Consider the following 21,389-nt stretch of genomic DNA (forward strand, 5'->3'; position numbering starts at 1 on the left):
TTACCCGGCCTGGAAAATTTTCATCCATCCATTTCCACAATTTCATCCAATCCCAGCACTCGACCTTCCACCTTCACACCCACTCAAAGACCTGCCTGACCTGACTGACGTCTTTTTGTCTTCCTCTTCCTCCTCCCAATCCTTTGCTTGACGCATAGAGACCATTTCGGCCATTTGTTTCGACCAGCCGACTTGGTTCACCAGCACCGAAATAACACGGCCGCAGATGGCTCATGCCTCAACCGGTATAGCCGGCCCAACGGGCATCATCTGCAACGCACTCTCGACAACGCGCCGCTCTGGATTGGATCTGTTGGACCCCGTCTTGCATCCTGCAAGTGCAGATGTCTTTTTTTTTTTTCTGCGATCTTGGCGGCGACAGCTTGTTCCCCCAAACCGTCTCCCCCTCCTCGGCGATAGCGACTCAAGAGAGCCGCATAACCGCCCAAACACCTTTGCAACTCCCCCAACCTAAGAGCCCACCCCATTCGATGCACCGCTGAAAGATGCCGGGCCTGTGAGCGTCCCCGGGCGGCGCTGGAACAGAACACGACGCGCAACGTCTTGGCCCGAGGTGGTGCGCTCCATAATAGTTTGGAAGCATCCCGCGTTGACGTTATGCTGGGCAGCGCATCCGTGATGTCGTCGAGCGCTGCATCCAAGACAACGTGCGACGCGGAGGCCATGGAATGCCTCTCCTCGGGCTGAGCGACGTCTCCGTTCTCGGGCGCAACGCGCTGGTGTCCGTTGCCGAACCTGGAGACGCCCTCAGGCACGCCTACCACATCGACGAACGGGTGGCTCGATGGGCTGCAACCCCATGGAGAGGAACCCCCAACGTGTTCGTCGTGACACGAACCGTGGTTTCTCCAGACGTGTTGCATTGATCTTGGATCAGCTTCGCCACCCCATGACGGGGGGGCCTGCGGGTGGCTAGATGCCATCAAGCTTTCTCGATCCGCCGAACTGCGGCTTGCTAGCGTGGCCTAGCCTGTCCAATATTGTTCGACTTCGGTTTGTCCACCCGAACCTTGGGTTGTCGACAGGTCGGGTGTCGCCGATCGCAATCGCTTACACCGGCGGCTCCATTTCATGAGCATGGCAGCGTGGCCAGCTCTCCTTCAGCCTCGACCTGGACAGGAAGGCAGTCATCCTTCAGGTGAGAAACTCGGAGATAAAGTTCTCCGATGTCAATGTGTCGGGCTCGAGCTGAGCCATGAATCCAGCAGCTCTGTTGGCTCATTTCCCTGTCCCTCCCCCTCCCGCCCCCCCTTCCCCCCTTGCTATCGAGAGCTGAAGCCGTCTCCGCCACGACGCCTGAATCGACCCCCACGCCCGTCCTCACCACGTTAGGCCTGACGCCATCAGGCCATCGACGCAGGTTCGAGCTGGGGGGGCCTCTGACACATCGCCATTGTTTTGTCATCTTCCTGAGGCGAGGCAATGGCACAAGTCAATCGAAGGAAACATAACACCAGCCCGATCCAACCATGCACTCGGGACGAGGTCAGGGATAGTCGCCGCTTGGGCTTCTGTATCAAGCTGTCTCGCCATGAGACACACGGAGTTTGCGGCGGAGTTCAGACGACGGTTCTGCAAGGACCCGACCCGGCGGTCTACGCCGGCTGCTCACCGCACGCCTTGTGTCCATGGCACGTCCTACTCGCGGCCGCCCACGGCTACAACCCAAGTCCTGCCGAGCCTGTCGCTGTCGTGCGATGGCGTTTGTGTGCCAACAAGGTTGTCCGTGGAAGCCTTGTGGTAGGGGTTGGTCGAGGGTCATCTGGACGATGGCAAGCGGCGTGTTGGCGTCTTCCTTCAACCTACCTGCCATGGCGGGTGCGCACGACTCCCTTGTGGATTGTGTGTCACCCACACCCGCGATCATGGTCACCGTTGACGCGGGTGGTTGCCGAGGGGCAGAGATGAATCTTTCAAGAGACCCAGTGCTGGGCACCCGTGTTGAGAAATCGTCTTGATGCTCAAGGATACACGGGAATCAGTAGAGGTTACATTTCTATCGTACCGGGACCTATTTCTTACACTACTTTTCATATGTCTTGTATACTATAATAAGTGCAGCCCATGCCAAATGTGGCCACCAAAAGGCTGCAGCGGGGTGTTCGAAAAGACCATTGCGCCAAGCCTCAATGTGGGGGAGGCCGTGGGTTGCACGCATCACCGGCTTGACTTATAGGCTAAAGGTATGCACACCTACCCACCCACCCTGCATGTTCATCCGCCGGGAGTCCGATTGTCTAGTATAAGGTACACGTGCTGGGCGTGAAGAAGCGCACTCGCTTCATCGTAAGGATGCCTGTTGCCGGGATTCACCCAGTTGATGAAGGCCTTCTCACCGCCCCCCAACATTGCCAACAACGTAGCCCACATGGCGCATGGGGCGTGACGATGGCGAGCTCGCACCTGATAGACCCAAAGAGACCGGCATACGGGCTTCCGTGGCTTGGCAGCGTTCTCCAAGACGAGGACTCGGTGCTGCTCGAGGTCGATGTTTGTTTATCCTTGAACGATACCTTGACGGCCTTGGACGTAGTTTCCCGTGGTTCATTCATAAGGGAAGCGCCGTCTGCCTGGCAGCACAGGGGAACCAGGAAGAGAGATTCTGTTGGGGTTGGTGGTTATGCCCTATCTCAACTCACCACGGCCCCATCTTGGAGCTTCCAAGCATGCATGTGCGTGGACCGCGAGTGGGCAACCGTGGGCGACCTGGCGTGGCCGGGATATGTGGCTGGCAAACCCCCCCATGTCCGTGGCACAGGTTGACGCATCGGCCGAGATTGTTGAACCTCACGTGAGTCAGCTTGCCATGCTGAGCTGGGCTGGTAGCAGCAACACGGCGCTCGCTTCATGTGCGTTGTACGACGTGAGGGTCGGTTGCGGGGGACCGATCTGGGGGGCGAAACGGCATCTGATCGGACCTTTCTGCGTACATGCTGCGTAGGCAGGTTACGGGCCCTGCAGCTGGAGAATCGACGTGCTCTCTCGCCGGTTATGGAGGAGGCACGCCAAAGGGGGGGAAGGGGGGGGGGGGTGGTGGGGGGTGGTGATGTGATGGATGCTCGGGAGGGATCTGTGAGTTTCTGAACGTTGAAAGATGATGAGACAAGCGTTGAGCAGTGATTGACCTTCCGGTTGCTATTCTTGGGCATGTAAGACGGTCAGGTCGGGTCCGGTCGGCGAGCTCGAAATGCCACGAGTTGCCATCTGGGGCCTGCTGGCCAGGTTAGGGCAGGGCCGGGCCGGCTGGGCTCCTGCGGGACCTCGTTGGAGGCGACGACATGACAGGTGGCCAAGGCCCGAGAGTGCGTCATGATACATGATTTTTTTTCTTGTGTGATACATAGCTTAGGTCACTCAGGTCATCGGGAGTCCTTGGCGCTGTCGACGGGGTTAAAAAGTTCCCTGTATCTTGTTCCAAGGGCTCACCCCACGAACAATGGTTGGTCATCAGGGTGACTCTTTTCCGTTTCGTCCCATGAATGTCTCACGCCTCCATTTCACGTTAGCTAACGTCTCTCTCCGATGGGGGTGGCGGAGATCAACGACGGGTCCAACGTCCCTCGATTGGGCCAGAAGACGGCTTTCTCTTGCGACCTGACGTCATCTGGTTTGACATGATCGAAATGGGCCCAGATGTCCCCAAGTCAGTTGTCCTTGTTGGGGGGCCTCTAGGCTTCGCCTGAGACACTGACACGGTGTTTTATGGAAAGAGACTTTGCAACTCAATGAGCCCAACAATTCCCAACAAGCAAAGCAGAAAACTTGCGTAATGTGTGGCAGAGCATCCGCCATCATAACAAGGGTCGAAGTTGTCTTGTCTGTGGGTAAGAGACCAAGGGGGGGGGGGGGGGGGGGTGGGGTTCTGATCTCAACCGGGGACCTGAAGCGCCGCTTGGTGCCGAACCCATCCATGGACTTGGCTCCATCTCATCCCGCCTTGCGTGATTGCCGTCGTCGGGGGGGCCCCGCACGCTGCTTTTCTGCAACGACCCCGTCGTGCGCATTGGACTGACCCCGCACCTTTGAGGTTGTCTTATGGTGCTCTGGGTTGTCGGTGGCCCAAGGGCACGGGGTTCCATGTACCTAGGCGGTTGTTAAGAGCGAGCCTGGATCGGGTAATAGGGTAGAGGGCTTTGTTGTTGTGGTTTCCCTGGAACGGTGTCGTTCTTCGTATGGTTTGCCTCTGATTGTTTGTGAGATGTCCGGGAGGTTTGTCCTCTCGTGGCGGGATAACGTTAGGGCCCTCGGGAGCAGGGAATGTTCTGAGGTCGGCCCAGAGCCAAGAGCCCCTCCGCTGAGCACGCTCACCTCCATCTCAACGCCAAGCCCTCCACGTGCGATCGAGACCGGCAGCTTCCAGCTGCGCCTACGTTAGCTCCTTGGGCGGGCTTACCTTCTGCCGCCTCGGTTGACGATCAACTGTTGCATGCTAAACCCGGCACACACACACCTCCCAGCGAACGCTACATCTCGGACCTTTTCGGCACCGACCGCCAGGCTTGCCCGCTCACAACCTAGGTAGCCAATCTTCTTAGACAAACTGGGCCGACGACAACGTGGCTTGCAGCGCACCCCCCCCCCCCCCCCCAATCTCCTCTCTCTCCCGTCTCTCGCTCTCTCTTTCATCTGAAGGAAAACTCTTTCGTCAGCCCGAGTGGACCAACCAACAGACCAACAGAGCATCCACACCCAACGTCCATTTGAGTGACGTCTCATCCCTCCATCAACCGCTGCATCTGCATTGCATGCTGCGCGTGCCGTCCAAGTGCAACTGTGAAAACCCGGACGTCGTCGGATTCGGGCAAGCCAAGCGTGGGGAGACAGACACCTACCGTACTGAGCAGGTAGGTCGCTGCTTGGCTGCCGGGTTGCCTTGGACGCAGAGCCCCCGCATCCTTCAAAGACGTCGTTCCTGGTCGGCCGTATCGGAACCCCTCGGGGCTTGGCTGGTCTCGTGCTGTCGCTAGTTACCCGGTGGTATCACGGACGGACGGGCTTGGCTCGGGCTGACGGCGCGACGTCGGTGGAACGGCTCCTGCGGAAAGCAACGGTCCAGGCACGGCCTATCTGCACTCGTCGTCGTCGTGATCGTCGTCGTGGTCGTCGTCGTGGTCGTCGTTGTGGTCGTTGTCGTCGCCGTCACCCTAGGGCATTGACGACGTGGCCATCATGACATCGGGCCTGGAGAATCTGCAGCCCGGCCTTGACCCGGATAGGTATGCGACGCTCGGTCCGCCCTGGCCTTCCCTTGCCGCCGCTGCCTCCCTCACCTTTCGCTTCTGTGGCCAGGGGCTAAGCTCTCGTCCAGGCCGGTTCACATCCTGTTCGTCGGCGCCGGCGCCGTTGGGTGTTTCTACGCATCGAGGCTGCATTACGTACGTGTTTCGATGGGCACGGCCCCTGGGTGCCATGGTTACGTGACCGAAACTGACCGACGTCCAAGCCGTCCCACAACCTCCACGTCTCCCTCGTCGCCCGCTCCAACTACAAGGCGCTGGCCGACCACGGGGTCCACCTCCAGACGCACACGTTTGGCGATTACACCTTCCGCCCGCATGCCGTCTTCCCCTCGGTAGCCGAAGCCGCTGGCGCGCGTCCCTCGTCGGGCTGGGACTACGTCATCGTCACCACCAAGGCCCTGCCGGACCGCTCCGATGACAGCGCCCTCATCGCGCCGCTCGTCGGCCCGCACTCATGCATCGTGCTCATCCAGAACGGCCTCGGCGTCGAGCAGCCCCACCGCTCTCGATTCCCGGCCAACCCCATCGTCAGCGCCGTGACCGTCATCTCGGCCGTGCAGACGAGCCCCGGGTCCGTCCGCCAGAACCGCTGGACGCGAATTCACCTCGGGCCGTACTCCCACTCGGCGTCCTTTGACCTGGCAAGCGGCGGCCAGGACGGCAAGCCCCGCCTTCCCCGCGGCGACGACACCACCGGCGCCGTCACCCTCGCCGAGGTGCCATCCCCGGCACCCGCCGACACCAAGACCCTCCAGGCCCTCGGCGCCCACCACGCTCTCCTCCTCGCCGACTGGTGGGCCCGCCTCGGCCTCATCCGTGACGCCCACGCCACCCGGGACGAGCTCGCCCTCCAGTCCCTGCGCTGGCACAAGCTCTGCATCAATGCCGCGTTCAACCCCTCGGCCGTCCTCTCCGGCGGCCGCGGAAACGCCGACATGATCTCGGACCCCGAGCTGCGCCGGCACATCGAGGGCATCATGAACGAGATCTGGGACGCCGCGCCCAAGGTGCTGGCCGCTCACGCCGGGGAGGAGGAGAGCGGGAAGAAGCCGTTCCCCCCCGAGGGGGCGGCGGAGCCCGAGAGGATCCTCAAGAGCACCGAGCGCAACGTCGGGAGCAAGCCGAGCATGCTGCTGGATTGGGAGGCGGGCAGGCCGTTGGAGGTGGAGGTGATCCTGGGGAATCCCGTGAGGATCGCGCGCGCGAGGGGGGTGGAGATGCCCCGGCTGCAGAGCCTGTACGCGCTAATCAGGAGCGCGATGCAGACGAGGGAGAGGAGGGAGAAGGAAGCCCAGGGGAAGCTGTGAGCTTGGTGGAGGGGGCCAGACACCTTTATCGCGTACCCTTTTATAACTTGGATCCGCTTCTCTATAACTAATAGATTGTCTTTACAATGTTGTACATATAATTGGTATTTGCTGAGTCACCAAGAATGATCCGCCGTTTGGGCCAGGAACGGTTACACCGTTGCGTGAGGAGAGTCCGGGGATCGAATGAACTGCCACCGCCTTGCCGGTCATGATATTCTGACGACGACATCTTCTACCCAGCTGATGTGAATGCCAACCGTGAAGGGAGAAAAGCAGACAAAACAGACTCTCTATTGAATCCACGCCTGTCAACCGGTCCTATCCGCATTGTCTAGCTGCCCCGTCGCGCGACACGTACTTCCTCAACGCCTCCCCCCACCACGCACCCTCAGATTTCGAGGGGGAAGGTTATACCTAGCCTTATAATACACCACGGCAAAACGTACATGGGCTCCGCCTCCAATCGCGCATGCTCCAACCAGGGCCTGATGCCGCCCTCATCCTCGCAACCTGTTTTTGCTCCGCGTCAATCCACAGAAGAAACGCCTGCTCCGCCGGCAGGGGCGGCCCGGCCGTCTAAGCCGCCTCCGCCAGAGCAGCATCCTCGCTGAACCAACGTAGATAACCCCCCGCCAGGACGGAGGACACGTCCGGGAGAAGCACCGCGGCGACGATGGGGTTCCCGGCCGGCGCGTGCGCGTGCGAGTTGGAGACGGGCGTGCCGTCGGCGGCGGCGGCAGCAGCAGCAGCGGCCGTCCTCCCGGAATCCACCATCTGGTTCATCTCCGGGACCGTGCCTACGTTCGAGGCAGCATCCGGATCGGTCTTGGTCCTTGTTTCTTGTTGGGGCTGGGCGGCACCGTCGGTCTGGTCCGTGGCGACAGGAGGCGTGGGAGCAGCTTCGGATCCGAGAGCCGGGATGGACGCTGTTGGAGCGGTAGGTCCTTCGGCCGCCTGCTGCTCGCGCACCTGGTTCTGCGGCTCCTGGGGTATCGGTTGCTGTTGTTGTTGTTGCTGCTGCTGCTGCTGCTGTTGTTGTTCTTGCTGCGGCTGCTGCTCCTGCTGCTGCGGTGGATGATGCCCTTGCGGCTCGCCGTTCTCTTCCCCTGCCGGCGCCGTCAACCCCGCGCGGGTCCTCTCCAGAGCCCTGCGAACGGCTTGATTCCACGGCGCGAGAGGGTCCGTGTGCTCGAGGAACCGGCTCGCCAGCGCCGCTGCCTCGTCTCGCATCCCCGCACCTGCTGCATCTCCCTCGCCTGCTACGCTGCTGCTGCTGCTGCTGCTGCGAAGCAGCTCCAACACTGCGAGCGCGGCAATTCCACAGCAGTGGCTGACGATGGGGTTAAACGGATCGCGAGGTTGCGTGTGCGGGAGGAGGTCGAAGATCTTCCCCAAGGTCTTAACAAGGGAATATCTGCGTTCCCGAGCATAGATGGTTTGCTGGTATTGGTCCTCGCGCCCTCCCGCGCTGGCGAGTTCGATCAAGAGCCAGACGTGCCAGTGCGCCAGCGGCAGGACCGGGTCGGATCGTTGGAGCGAGAGGTTCCAGCTGAGCATGCGAGCGGCGCCGCGAAGAGTGGAGAGATGCGCTGGCTCGGGTTGGAAGGCATCGACACTTTGGGGAACGTTGTGGCGAGGCATGGTGAGGACGGGGTGGCACAACCCCAGGACGTACGAAGTACGGATAAGGGTGAAAAGACCCTCTCCTACAACATGCTCCAAGCCGGGGCAGAACGCAAGATGGGCGTCGTTGATGAAAGCCGGTCTGCCCAGACCGACGGTGACCAAGCGATCTAGCACGACAAGGACCGCCCAAGCGCGCATGGCCACGTTCTCGTTCGCGTCCAAGTCGATCTCCGGGACGGAGGTGGGGTTGACCTTGTGGGCAAAAAGACGCATCCTGTGTGCGAGGTTCACCGCCCAGAGGAGTATCTCGATCGAGGCAGGAGGGGGGCCCGATGGGTCGGGGGAGGACGCAAGACCGCGATATTCTGTTGCAAGCAGCAACATGAGCAGCGTCTGGAGGGCGACCAGCTCGGGCGCCGAGGTCGGTGACGCCGCATGGTTCGATCTCCACGCGATTACTGACTGGTATGTCTTCGTAATGTCCTGGTCGCTCTGGCCGCGGAGGTCCGACGCCGTCTGCTTGATCATGGTGTAGAATGCGTCTTGAAAGGCGTTCTGCAGGACCACGGGCACCTGCCACACAAGCGTCTGTGTCGCATCCCTGGAGCTCGCCAGGACTGGGAAGTAGGGGTGGATCAGTGCGAGATAGCTGAGGAGACCGGTTAGCGAGGTCAAAGTGAGTAGGAATCAGGCATGGCCGGGGTAAGCTCACCGATCGAACCAAGCATCGCTGATCTCAGGGATACGCTCCAGAGCAGAGGCCCTCTCGGCCGATGCGTCACCCTGAAGCAGGTCGTCCTGGGCTGACAGATCCATGGCATCTGCAGGCGGCGGCGGCTCCACGGGGGTGGGAGGTGTGAACGCAAGGTCGGCGGCCGCAGGCCCGAGGCTTTGGCGAGAGTCCTGCGGCAGATAGGGCAGAATGGGACGGTGGTGGTCGGCGCCAAACGTGGATGAGATCCTCGCTGGCGACGTGGCCTGGAAGGAATCTCCCGAGATGCTTGAGAAGGGCCTCTTTCGGTTCTGGTCTCCCATGCCCATCGGGGATGCGAACGCCTCGTTCGACTCCCTTCTCCCCAAGATGTCGGCGGCGGTCGACGAGTTCAACTTCCCCTCTATGCTGTTGATTCGGTCCGCCAACTCCTTGATGTACCTGCAAGACGGGGTCAGTCAAGGATCGTTGGGCAAAATGAGAACGTCGGGAGGCGGGGGCTTCTGCCTACCCTTTGCTGGGACCTCGCTTTTGAGGGATGCGACTAAACAGGCACTGAGCATTGGATCGGCGACAGTTGGAACATGGTTGGTCGGTTGCTTCGGGCTGCCCGTCGCACTTGATCTTCTTGCGGCGACACTCGTCGCAGGCGCGGGAGACCTTGGACCGCTTGCGGGGAGGGGTGCCATCAGGCGACTGGTACTGAGGATGGATCCCGGCTTGGGAGAGGTGATGGTGGTCGAGAGGCAGATGGTGGCCGAGATGAGAAGGGCCTGGCGAGGGCTCCGGGTAGTGGTGGGCCTGCGGTTGTCCTGCGTGAGGAAGAACATCGGCCAAAGCGTGTTGGGCGTGCTCTTGCAGCCCCTGGTCGTGGCTCTGCAGCGAGGCCTCGAGCTGCTCTTGGAGGTTCTGCTCCGGCTCGGGTTGGACTTGTGCGTCCTGGCCATTCGGCTGGGGCATTGGCGCGGGTTGAGAGGGGCCTTGCTCCTGCACCGCAGCCTCCATGATCGGGGCGAGCCCTTGGGTAAGCTGGGCGGCCAGCTGGAGCTCTTCGGCGCTCACGGACTGGCGGGTATTCTGCTGGTCCTGGGCCGGCGAGTCCTGGAGCTGCTGCAGCTGGTGCAGGTCATGATGCTCATGAGGCTGATGGTGTTCATAGACGCGATGGTCTGGATGCGGCTGTGGCTGCTGCTGGCTCTGTTGCTGCTCCACGTCGCGATGCCGGGCAAGCTGCTCATAGTACTGGGCCTCTGTTGCCGTGGTGTCGGTCATGGGCGAGGGAGACGGGTACGTCTGCTGCATGACGGCCTCTTCGGCCTGGGGGAGGGGCTTTTTGTCGTCCATGGGGCGAGCAGGACACGAACGGCTGGTCCACGAAAGGGGAAGATCGGTTGGCAAGGTCAAGAACCTGCCTCCATCCTAGTAGCCCTGATGGAGGGGGGGACAGAGTGAAAGCCAGAGGGCCGGGTCTTAACCCGGGTCTTGAGCGAATCGAGAGATATCGAGGATCGGATCTCAATACCGCTGGGAGAAGCAGGATTAGCATGCTGACCAAGACACCCGGATGCGTGGTTTCGTCAAGTCATGGCAAGTCGATTGTGCGAGAGGCTGCTAAGAACCGCAAGGCCACAAGATAACAGTGGTTGTCTTCCGACACATGTACACATTTTCTAACCCCCACCCATCGACAACCATGAAACAAAGATGTTGCGGACAGCGATGGCCGATATGTCTAGACAACCAGAATGGAATCGTGCTGGCAATGCATAACTATGCCAAACACAGATACACACACGCGCACCCACCCACATACACACATATACACACTAACACACCAAAGGCTCCTCGACAACAACGACGACAACGACGACGACGAGGTGTCAAGTGATGCGATTGGGGATTGTGTATGTGCGATGCAGAATTGGCGCGATCGCAACGATAACGACTGAAAAAAAAGAAAAGACAAAAATGTCGAGAGGATACCATGCACAAGACCAAATGAAGCTGAGACAAGACCCGAACATAACAAGGACGTACGTACCTGTTGGGTTCCGACCAGCCAGCCAGTCAATTGTATTTCCGTTCCGTCAGACGCTTCTGGGGATCTAACTTCGCTGCGGAAGAACTGTCAGCTCCGAGAGGGAAGGGTTATGGAACGGAAGGAGTTTTCACCGTGGTCGGTTGGTGCGGTCGGAAAAACAAACCGAGGAGCGATCCTGTTGGGGGGGGGGGGGCTTGTGACGTCTTTGAGGCTGCGAGGTGTGGCTGATGTAGAAAGAAAGCACAGTGTACATACCCATTTACGTACGGTTACGGATACTGTATGCTGACATGATCTCCTGCTGGTTGGAAACCAGAGATCAGAACGCGGCGTCAATCCAAGGACGCAACAACTACAGGACGCTTATGAAAAGGCCAACCAAAACATGCTTTGTATTTGGACCGGTCATCAACCTCCTGTCGAACCCTCCAGATCTCTCATCTCAACCATATTATTCCTCTTGTTTCTTGAACGAATAGACATGTTCCCCTCGTATTGCACATTCCAAACACAAACGTCCCCTTCTCACAACCCCTCGCCCCCCCAACCGTCCATGGAACTCAAGAGAGAATGGAGAAAATCAAGAATATTTCTCAATTAAAATCCCACCAGCCGGGCCCTGCAGCCAGCGACCGGTCTTACTACCGCAAACACAAACATGGCGCAGAATAAAGACAAGAATAGGTATAGGTAGGTACCAAGCTCAGGCAGGGAATGGGTATGGGCAACAATAATACCCAGGCAGTCAGGGGAATAGAGAGAGGTATATACGCGCCACGCCACGCCGCCACCAAACCCTCCTTCAACCCTCTTCCTTTTTTCCCTTTTTCTTTTTTTTTTTCTCTCCTCTCCCCTCCTCCGTGCTGCGCCGATAAAATCCACGACTCGATTTGACTCAACCAAAATCATCACTGCTGGCTTTCAACACCGAAAGGGGGTTGCCGGTAGGGAAGACGGCCCCTCGAGGCCCCCTTCCCAAGCTCACGAGGCCTGTTGCGATTGCTGCTGCTGCGCCTTAAAGTCCGTGATGGACTTGAGCATCTCGTGGTTCTGGTGACCGAGCTGCTCCTCAAACTCGCTGAGCTGGCCGATCGACTTTTGGATCTTAGCGATCTGTTGGAACACCAAGAAAAGCACCCGTCAGCATGGTCCTTCTAAGCACCATTGTTGTACGTAGTGAAGAAGAGCACGATCGCATGCGGTCAGGTAGGTGGCACGGGGACACAAGGAGGAAAGATAGAGAGAGAGAGAGCAAAAGACGAAAAGGTTATAAAAAGGCCGCGTGATAAGCTAGGGTAGTCCGCACCGTAGCCAATGCTGCCGAGGAGTGGTCCGGCTCAGATGTCTCACCTTCCGTGAGCTGGTCGGCCGCGGCGGCGCCGTCGTTGTTATTGTTGCTGGTTTCATCGCCCGAGGCGTTGGCAAACCGGCTGGCGGCGAGGCCCTTGGGCGCGTCGAGCTTCGTCTGGAATCGTTGTTGCGCCACCATCAGCAACCCGTTTTTTTTCATCGCCACCCTCAATCTGAAACCCCTTGTGTCATGGAGTTGTCAAGGTCAAACACATACCCTCGCCTCCGCCAGCTCGGCATCCTTGATCTTGATCTGGGCCTGCAGCTCCGCAATCTTCTTATCCGCGTCCCCGATTTGCTGCTCCGCGGTTGCCAGCTTCTTGAGGTTCTCCGCCGCCAGCGTCTGCGCCTCCTCCACGAGCTGCGTCATGCTGTCGTGCATGTCCTTGTAGTCGGCCTCGGCCGTCTTGAGCTTGGCCTCGGCCTCGAGCTTGTTCGCATCGAGCTCCTTGCGGGCCAGGGCCAGCTCCTCGCGCACCGAAGCGGCCTCGGCGGACGCCGTCTCGTTCGCCGCCTTGAGCTCGGCCACCTCCTTCTCGTGCGCCTCCTTGAGCGCCGCCAGCTGCTCCTTGAGGGCGTCGAGCTCCGAGGTGTCGGGCTTGGCGTTGCGCACGGCGTCGAGCTCGGCCTGGGCGGTGAACTTTTCCATCTTTTCGTGGGCGAGCTGCTGGCGGACGGCGTCGAGCTCCTCGGCGGTCTTTGCGTTCTCCTCCTTGAGCGCCGCGAGGGCCGCCTCGGCCTCCTCCTTGGCCGCGGAGACCTTGGCCAGCTCCTCGGCCGCCGCCTGCGCCTTGGCCGTCAGCTCCTCGAGCAGGCTGTCGTGCTTGGCCTGCTGCGCGGCGCTCTCGGACCGCAGGGTCTCCTGAGCCTCCTTGTGCGCGGCCATCAGCTTCTCCACCTCGGCGGCGTGGGCCTCCTCGAGGGTCTTCTTCAGGTCGGCGAGCTCGGCGGCGTGCTGGGCCTCGGCCTCGGCGATCTTGGCCTCGGCAGCCTCGACGTCCTGCTGCAGCTTCTTGGCCGACTCGAGCTCGGCCGTAAGCTTCGACACCTCCTTCTCGCGGCGGTCCTCGAGGTCCGCGCTTGACCGCACGGCCTCCTCGACCTTGGCCACCAGCTGGGCGACCTCCTCGGCGTGCTTCGCCTCCAGCTCCCCCTTGGCGGCGCTGGCCGAGCCGAGATCCGCCGTCAGCTTGGCGACCTGCTCGGCGTGCTGGGCCTCGAGCTCCTCCTTGAGCCTGCTGGCGGCTTCGAGCTGCTCCGTGAGCTTGGCCAGGTCCTTGGTGTGCTGGGCAGCGAGCTCCGACTTGAGCTGATCGATCGCCGCGGCGGCGTCCTCGCTGCCGGCAGCCTTGGCGGCCGCGAGCTCCTCGGCATGCTTGGCCAGGATCTGCTCCTTCTCGGCCGCGGCCTCCTTGCTCAAGCTGTCAAGGACCTCGGCGTGAGAGGCCTTGAGGGCATCCATCTCGCTGGCGTGGCTGGCCTTGAGAGCCTCGAGCTCCTCGGCGCCCGCCGCGGCCTGGCTCTTGGCGCTCTCGATCTCCTCGGCGTGGGCCGCCTTGAGGGCATCCAGGGCCGCCTGGTGCTCGGCCTCCTTGGCCTTCAGGGCGTCGACGGCAGCCTCGTGCTCGGCCTTGGCGGCTTCGAGGGCCTTGGCGTGGTTCTCCAGGGCCTCCTCGTGGGCCTTGACAAGCTCGTTGTGCTTGGCCTCGAGCTCCTCGAACTTGCGCTTGAAGAAGGCGTCGCCGCGCAGGCTCTCAATCTCGTTCTCGTAATCCTGGCTGACTTGCTGCAGCTGCTTCTGGTGGTGGTCGGCGGCAGCCTCGCTCTCCTCCTTGATCTTTGCGATGGTGGCATCCTTGGACGCGCTCTCTTCCTTGAGGCTCTCGATGAGCTTCTGAAGCTCGGCGTGAGACTCAGCAGCCTTGGCGGCTTCCTCCTTTGCGGCCGCGAGCTCGGCCTCCGCCGCGGCAACCTTCTCCTCGAGCGAAGCCAGGGCGCTCGTCTTGGCCTCCAGATCCGACTTGGCGGCAGCGGCATCCGCCACGGCCGCCTCGACCTTCGACTTCAGCTCGGCGAGTTCGGCCTCCAGCTCCTGCGCCTTCGCCGAGCCGGTCGCGGCGTCGGAGGCTTGCGCGAGGCTCAGCTCGTCCACCTTCTTCTGCAGCTCAGCAACGGCGCTCTCGTGGCTGGCGCTGAGATCCTCGGTGGCCTTGGCCAGGCTCGCCTCGGCCTCGGACAGCTTGGCGGAGTGCTCGGCCTGCAGAGCCTCGAGCGACTCCTTGAGCTTGGCGAGCTCCGCCTCGGCGGCTTCCTTGGCGCTGGTGGCGCCGGCAAGCTGGTCCTTCTGGGCGGCCAGGTCGGTTTCGGCAGCGCTCAGCTTCTCCTCGAGCTCGGCCACGCGGGCGTTGAGAGCCTCGACCTCGGCGGCGTGTTCGGACTTGAGGCCCTCGAGAGCGCTCGGGGTGATGGCGCCATCGGGGACCTGGCTGGCCTCGGCGGCGGCGCTCAGCTCGGTGATCTTCTCCTGGGACGAGGCGATCTGGGCCTTGAGCTCGGCAATCTCGGACTCGCTGGACGCGAGCTTGGCCTTGAGGTCATCGACATCCTTGGCCGCCTCGGCAGCGGCCGTCGCCGCGCTGGACGTGCTCGATGCCAGCGAGGCGCGGGGCGCATGACGGGCGGCCGACGGTGCGGTTGTCGACGTCACGGACGAGAGACGCTTCTTCGCATCGGAAACGGCGCTGGAGGTCGAGGGCTTCGTGACCGTGCGCGTAGCGGCAGCCGGGGCCGATGAAGCGGTCGACGATGACCTGGCGGTAGTTGTCGCCGGCCGTGTCGACGTGGTGCCGGTGGCGGTCGCGGGCTTCCGGGCGGCAGCCGTGGTAGCGGCAATGCTGCTGGACTTGGGCTTGGTTGGTGATGTCGGGGACGGGCCGGGCGCCAGCGAGGTACGGCGGGATGCGGTTCCGCTGGCAACCGAGGGGCGCTTCTTTTCGTCCTCGGACGCCGACACGGACGCGGACACGGACGGCCGGGACCGGTGGGAGACGGTGGAGGCAGAGGTCGGCGGGCGCTTGATGGCAGCGGCGCCGGTGGCCGTGGTGGTGGAGGCCGGTCGTGTCGCCGTCTTGGTCGTGCTGGTGGTACCGGCGCTCGTCCGGGTCGCCGAGCTGGTGGTAGAGCTCGCGGCCGACTTTGTGGACGTGGTGCTGATGGCGCCCGGCCGCCGGGTGGTGGAAGCGGTGGCGGTGGTGGTGGTGGCGGCGACGGGGCGCTTCGCGGTCGCGGCGCCGGCTGCAGCCTTTTTCTCTACGGCGCCATTCGGAGAGGTGGGCGACTTCGCGGCGACCTCGGCAGCCGGCGCGACGTCGACAGGCGGCTCAGGAGCGGGCGCCGGGGCGGGCGCCGGAGCAGCGGCGGGCTGGGCGACGTCGACCTCGGCGTCAGACATGGCGGGCTATGCAGACAGCAGCGTGCTGGACCAAGGAGTCAGTTGCAAGTCGGACGAGCAGCGATGCTGTTGAAATTTGGTGCAGCACCGAGAGAAGCGGGCAAGTCGGCGGTCGGTTGGTGGAGAGCGGTCTGATTGCGGGCGCCAAAGAAAAGGGAAAGCTCGGAAGCAGCTTAACCCGCTTTGGCAGAGTGGGTGGGCTGCAGCCGCCAACAAGAGCCCTGCCCGCACGTGGCTTGGGGAAGATCACGGAGTATAGTAAACAAAGGGGGTGCGCGAAAGGGGGCGGGGGGAGGAGGCCAAAGGGGAGGAGGGCCAAAGGGGGGTGGAGCAAACGATGGATGAAGATCAACACAAGCTGCACTCACTTGTTCCCAATGAAGGCTCTCGATGGTGTTTCAGTCCTTCGGTGGCTGCACCTCGGATCTCGGAGAGACCAAACTGCAAGTCAAAAGTTGTGTTCGCGGTGTCGGAGCTGCACCTCACACCGACACCCTGCACTGCGCTGCAGGGAGCTTGGACCGGCGGCCGCTAATAACTTAACGATAGACCCGGGAAACCCTACAACCTGGTCTGATAGGCAGGCAGGTAGGTAGGTAGGTAGGTAACTACGCGGTAGTCTCTGGTTGAAGAAGGGTCCAAGGAGACAAAGGAAAAAAAAGAAAGTTGGACGAGTCTGGGGAGTTGTTCCAAGCTGCAGATTCCAACAAAATCACCACGAGACCGCAACGTGCCTTCGTGACGAGGTCCAAGGGTGTGCTTGATGGAGGATGGCAAGGAGAGGGAGGGAGGGGAGGGTTTGTTTGGTCAGTTCATCATGCCGGGTCCCCCAAGAAGAGCGGGAAAGTTGAGGAAATGAAAAAAAAGAGGAGCCGAGCGGGACCCGGGGAGGGAAAGGGCTTGGCTTTGGCCTTAGCGTGGTGGGCCAGCCAAGGGAAACAGAACCCAGGGAGCGGGGGGAGGAGACAATGACACAGCGAAATGGAGGGGCATGAATGGAACGGTGAGAAAGGAGGCATCGGATGGGCTGGCAAGTCAAATCCTTGGAAGCGAGTTGAAAATGCGCTGCGGGAGCGTTGAGGCAAAAGGGGATGGATGCGATGGGATGAGGGGAACGCGCCTTCGGGGGGGACCTGATGCCGCCCTGGATGGGTTGATGATTTAGGACAGGGGGGGCTTCCAATCTGTGTCCGCCCAATGATGCTTGTCATCTGTCATTTCTTGTCGCTGTGGTAAGATGGATGGTGTAGTATGCGTAGAATGATTTTGACAGGGCTGTTCAACAAACGTAGTGTAATCATTCGCCGGCGGCGTTCGATAGTCCAGGAGTTGGAATTGTCTTGGTTTCAATGTTTTCCTTTTCTTTCTTTTTTTTTTTTTTTTCATGTCTTCCTTGTCCCCTGGGTGGCACCCGCCTGGCTTCAGGGGCAACTCACTCCTGACTGTGTGGATGCTCGATGACACGGCTTCCACCAAGATCTCCGCCGCTCCGCCGCTCCAACCCGATACAAGCGTCGGGTTGATGATGGCGTTGGCAACGCGGATTTCAGAGGAACGGGACCGAGTCGGATTGACTGAGTGTAAAACGTATGCACAAGGATGGGTGGGAGAGCCGCGTTTCAGATTGGCCATGTCAACCATGCGTCAAAGTTTCGGTAGTTCCGGTGGACATGTGGATGGGCTTCCACACCCGTCGAGATATGTCCTCGACAAGTCCATGCTGGGTGAAGCACCCAAGTCTCTACATACCATAGGTAAGGAGGTACACTACGTGGGCAGATATGAATACGTTCCATGAATTGAGTTTTGCAGGCCAACCAACAGTACGTAGTAACAAGGCAATAAACCAAGGGGTATCTCTATGTTCAGCGGCCATTGCTAAGAAACCAACTCCGGGCAGCCCGGATCAACCGTGGAGCAAACCAACACCGCAATCTGGGAACCACCGTCACGGCGTGCTCCTCACCGGCGATTCATACCTCCCGGCCTTGCTCAACCACTCCTTCACCGCTAGGACTTCCTCCATCGGCCGATTCAATACCTCGCTGCAAACCTCGAGGTAGTCCTGCTCCCTGTCCGGCCGCGAGATTTCCTCTAAAAACTCATCAATGTCGTCATTGTTCCACCGAGGGACATTCGCCGGCCACGGGGGCAAGTCTGGAACGGCCCTGTGCGCGCCATCCAAGTCCCGGCCCGGCGAGCTCGCCAGGTCCGGTGACGGATCTCTGCGGAGAGCCCGGTGCGTCTCAACCCGTGCCTGATGCTGCCCCCGCGCCGCTGGCGGTGCAGCCGACACGGACCTCGCCCATGACGGAGCTGATGACGGTGCTCTTGGGGGAGCTTGGGTCTGTGGTCGTGAAGACGCTGCGGGGTACGAACCCTGAGCTTGCAGTGGCGGTACCGGTGCCGGCGCCGGCGCCGGCGCCGGCGCAGCGTGGTTCCTCGCCACGTTTTCATCCCACAGGCGAAACTGTTCAGCCAACGGCCTCGGCTTGTTCTTGATCTCCTGCATCGATTTCAACCACGCTTCCTCCTGCCATTTCGCCGCCGCGATCTCTCGCTCGGCCTCCATCTGCCTTTGCCGGCGGATCTCGGCGTCGCGCCGCTTCTTCTCGGCTCTGTCGCGGTCAAGGTCGGCTTGTTCATTGAAGGCGTCCACTTCCACGCGGATCTGCTGGCCCCATTTGCGTACCGCAACGCCTAACTTGGCACGGTTCTGGGCTACGTCACCCGGATCGTCCCTCCGAGGTTGTTGGTGTCGCTGCTGGCCCGGGGATTCGGCTGGAGGCTTGACAACACGGTAGAGGGAGGACAGCCAGCCCAGGGAGGTCATCAGAACCTGTACCGTGGTCCAGGTATAAACGGCTTCATCGGGAATGGTGGCTCTGGCTGTGCCGTCCGGCTCTGTGACGCCCAGGCGGAAAGCCGCTCGCAGCAGCATGACCATCATGGGAATAACGTGTGTCGTGAGGTCCTGAACCAACGCCTTGTGAAACTTGGCCCTGGCTCGGTCATTGTCGCTGGCGACGGCTGAGCTGGCCCAGCGTCGCGCGATCTTCCTCACCAAACAGTGAACTTCGGACATGGCTTCATGCAAGCTCTCGCGGTGGTCGTTGATGCCTTTGGACTGCGCGGCCAAATCCTGCGCGTTCGGAATTGTGCCAAGTAGATCCCGAAGGTCGCTGACGGCCCAGAACAACAGGATCCCGAGTTCCGTCCGAAATGGTGACTGCTGGGAAATGAGCCCCGTGGCACTTGGCTGAAGCTCGGCGTTCCATTGTTGACCCAATCCGGTCCAGCCGCGTCGTCCTACGAGCTCGGACATGCGGTTGAGGTGGTCGCCGTAGACCGGAATGGTCCGTTCGCGTGCCGTGTAGGGACGTATCTGGATACCGGGGAATGCCTGCCCCGCTTCGCTCTCCGGCTCCGAGTCCTCGGGTTCCGGCAGAAGACCAGGAGACTCCGAATCGTCGGAATCGTCTATCACCTGGGCCTCGGCGTTGTTAGGGACGAGCCTCGGTTGGGCGCGCTCCAAGGAAGGCCGAGATCTCGCGCTCTGTGCCCGTGAACGGGGTGCGGATGTACTGGGACGGCCTGATGACGCTGGAGCCCTGCCAGGTGGCCGGCTCACGTTGCGCGGCAAGCCAGGAGCCCCAGGCCCATCGTCTTCCGAAACGTCGTCATCATTGACCAAAGTTCTCCCCGAGGATTGGAACGCTAACATTCTCGACGTCATCGGTCGTTTGCCGGTCGGCCGGCTTCTGCTCTGCGCAGGACTGGGGGCCTTGGATTCGTCGCTTGTCAGAAGGTCGTAGATATGTTGGGTTCTCGTCGAGGGCCGCAAGGCCGACGTCTGCAGCTCGGGGCTGCCTATGGGCCTGAGCTCTCCGTCCTGACGGGCCCCACGACGTGCGGACAGCGAGGGTGTCATCTTCTCCAGAAGCCGCTGCCCGGGTTCCTCCTCTTCCGGTTCCTCCTGTTCAGGCGTCTCTCTCGCCATATCCCTGGCGGCTCGTTTCTTCTGCCTCTTCTCCCGCGCTCGCGACGGCTCGATCTCTCCGAGTATCTCGATCGAGTTCACCCCACGGCCCAAGCGTCTAGCGCGTAGACGCCGGCCGCCTGTAGTCGTCGCGGGAGGCTCAGAGCGAACTCCCATGGTTGTCGTAGTGGGAAGTGGCACTCTCAGCTTGCGCTTTCGGGTGCGCGTCGCCATGGCTTGGATTGCATCGTCGACGATATCGTCCTCGTCGGGTTCGTTGCTTGGTCTTTGGCGTTTTGGTCTTGCCATGCTGGATAATTCTGCCTGCTCGCTGGCTCGTTTCTTGGAAGCGGAGCCCGGTGCAGCTTTTCTTGTGGTCCGCAGTGATGCGGACGTTGTTGCCGTGAGGCTTTGGCGTCCGGATCTCAGCCTCATGCCATCCTTTGGAACAATACTGGGGGCCTCATCCCCTGGCGGGGCAACCTGGGTTCCACGCCGCGTAGTGACCATGGTAATGGCTGCGTGTACCTAGGTACACTACCTATGCACGGTAGGCGGACAATGCAGCGAGCGTCCTTGTCGATAACCCGGGTATCACGACTTGCAGGTCATGATGGGTTCGCGCTGCCGTTTTGCCAAGCGCGACTGCTCGGTACGTGCCGGACGCGACCGTGATAGGCGGGCGACACCTTCCCGCCCCGCCCAGCCGAGCGGCGCACAAGGTGGGGTATAGTAATGTAAATACGTCCTTGTACCGGGCTGGAACCACTGGAACCACTGGTGTGGTATCGTACCGTACATACCTGGTAGCACAGCCTTTACAAACATCATGACACAACAACCATCAGCGCTGCTCCGACGGCCCGACTCAGAAACAAACGCTGCAAAATGAAGAGGGCAGTTGTAAGAAATACTTTTGTGCTCTTTTTTCGTTTTTTTTTTTTTTGTTGACACTTGTTGAGGCTGAGCGATCCCAAAACGAAGATCTGATGCTCGAGGCTAAGTTGTCCAAGACACCTACATTTCCCTTGGGTGGTACCTTACTAGTACTGAAACGTTACACTCTCGCCAACCAAGCTCAACCCGAAGACGGGAGCAGCGATAAAGCGTCTGGATGGGCAAAGTTCTTCGATCAAACATCAGCATTAACATGAATAGCCCCAATAGCCAGTCTACGAGGCAGTACAGCACCACCCTTCGATCAAAGTTGACGTGTGAAACTGCTGGTGTTGGAAGGGGAGCGACATGTCGAACCAACAGCGTTATCTTGCATGGGAGCGGAGCCAGGTGGCTCGGTGGGTCCAGACCCACGCATCACCTGCCGGAAACCGACGACTGCTTCAGCATGTGCTCCACTAAGCTTAAGTCGTCTCCAACTACACTACACGATTCTCCCCTGTATCCTGGCAAAATCAGGCCCTTCGCCTCCAAACATAAACACCGGCCCGGTACCGGCGCGGGCCTTCCACCTCTCGACCCTTTCTCGCGTCGCTCAGGAATCCTAACCTCCTCCTCAATCCAATCCGCATCCGCAGTTGGCCTCAAGCTGCCTTGCCTCTTCGATTCTCGGGCAGACATACCAGCCTCCGGTGACCTGGTTCCCATCCGCACTGCCAACCAAGGCGCGTTGGTGACCCGCCAACCCGGTCCTCTTCGCCG

General features: G+C 60.8%; 5 protein-coding genes across 5 annotated transcripts; 1 reads left to right on the forward strand and 4 right to left on the reverse strand.

Moving 5' to 3' along the window:
• Positions 1–266: 266 nt before the first annotated feature.
• Positions 267–944, reverse strand: VTJ83DRAFT_5407 (uncharacterized protein; the record flags this gene model as incomplete). The annotated part of the gene is made up of 1 exon (XM_071012004.1): positions 267–944. The coding sequence occupies one exon, from the start codon at positions 942–944 to the stop codon at positions 267–269; it is 678 nt and encodes a 225-aa protein (XP_070864782.1).
• Positions 945–5,190: 4,246 nt separating this feature from the next.
• On the forward strand, positions 5,191–6,568 carry VTJ83DRAFT_5408 (uncharacterized protein; the record flags this gene model as incomplete). Its single annotated transcript, XM_071012005.1, has 3 exons — positions 5,191–5,237; positions 5,330–5,396; positions 5,465–6,568. 3 exons carry the CDS (start codon positions 5,191–5,193, stop codon positions 6,566–6,568), a joined length of 1,218 nt encoding a protein of 405 aa, XP_070864783.1.
• A 579-nt stretch (positions 6,569–7,147) lies between these two features.
• VTJ83DRAFT_5409 (uncharacterized protein) lies at positions 7,148–10,253 on the reverse strand (the record flags this gene model as incomplete). Its single annotated transcript, XM_071012006.1, has 3 exons — positions 7,148–8,846; positions 8,910–9,350; positions 9,421–10,253. 3 exons carry the CDS (start codon positions 10,251–10,253, stop codon positions 7,148–7,150), a joined length of 2,973 nt encoding a protein of 990 aa, XP_070864784.1.
• A 1,678-nt stretch (positions 10,254–11,931) lies between these two features.
• VTJ83DRAFT_5410 (uncharacterized protein) lies at positions 11,932–15,751 on the reverse strand (the record flags this gene model as incomplete). The annotated part of the gene is made up of 3 exons (XM_071012008.1): positions 11,932–12,063; positions 12,257–12,415; positions 12,518–15,751. 3 exons carry the CDS (start codon positions 15,749–15,751, stop codon positions 11,932–11,934), a joined length of 3,525 nt encoding a protein of 1,174 aa, XP_070864785.1.
• Positions 15,752–17,699: 1,948 nt separating this feature from the next.
• Positions 17,700–20,240, reverse strand: VTJ83DRAFT_5411 (uncharacterized protein; the record flags this gene model as incomplete). The annotated part of the gene is made up of 1 exon (XM_071012009.1): positions 17,700–20,240. One exon carries the CDS (start codon positions 20,238–20,240, stop codon positions 17,700–17,702), a length of 2,541 nt encoding a protein of 846 aa, XP_070864786.1.
• Positions 20,241–21,389: the final 1,149 nt, after the last annotated feature.

Source organism: Remersonia thermophila, chromosome 5 (assembly GCF_042764415.1).
Source record: "Remersonia thermophila strain ATCC 22073 chromosome 5, whole genome shotgun sequence".
In the NCBI taxonomy this organism is placed as follows: Eukaryota; Fungi; Ascomycota; class Sordariomycetes; order Sordariales; family Chaetomiaceae; genus Remersonia; species Remersonia thermophila.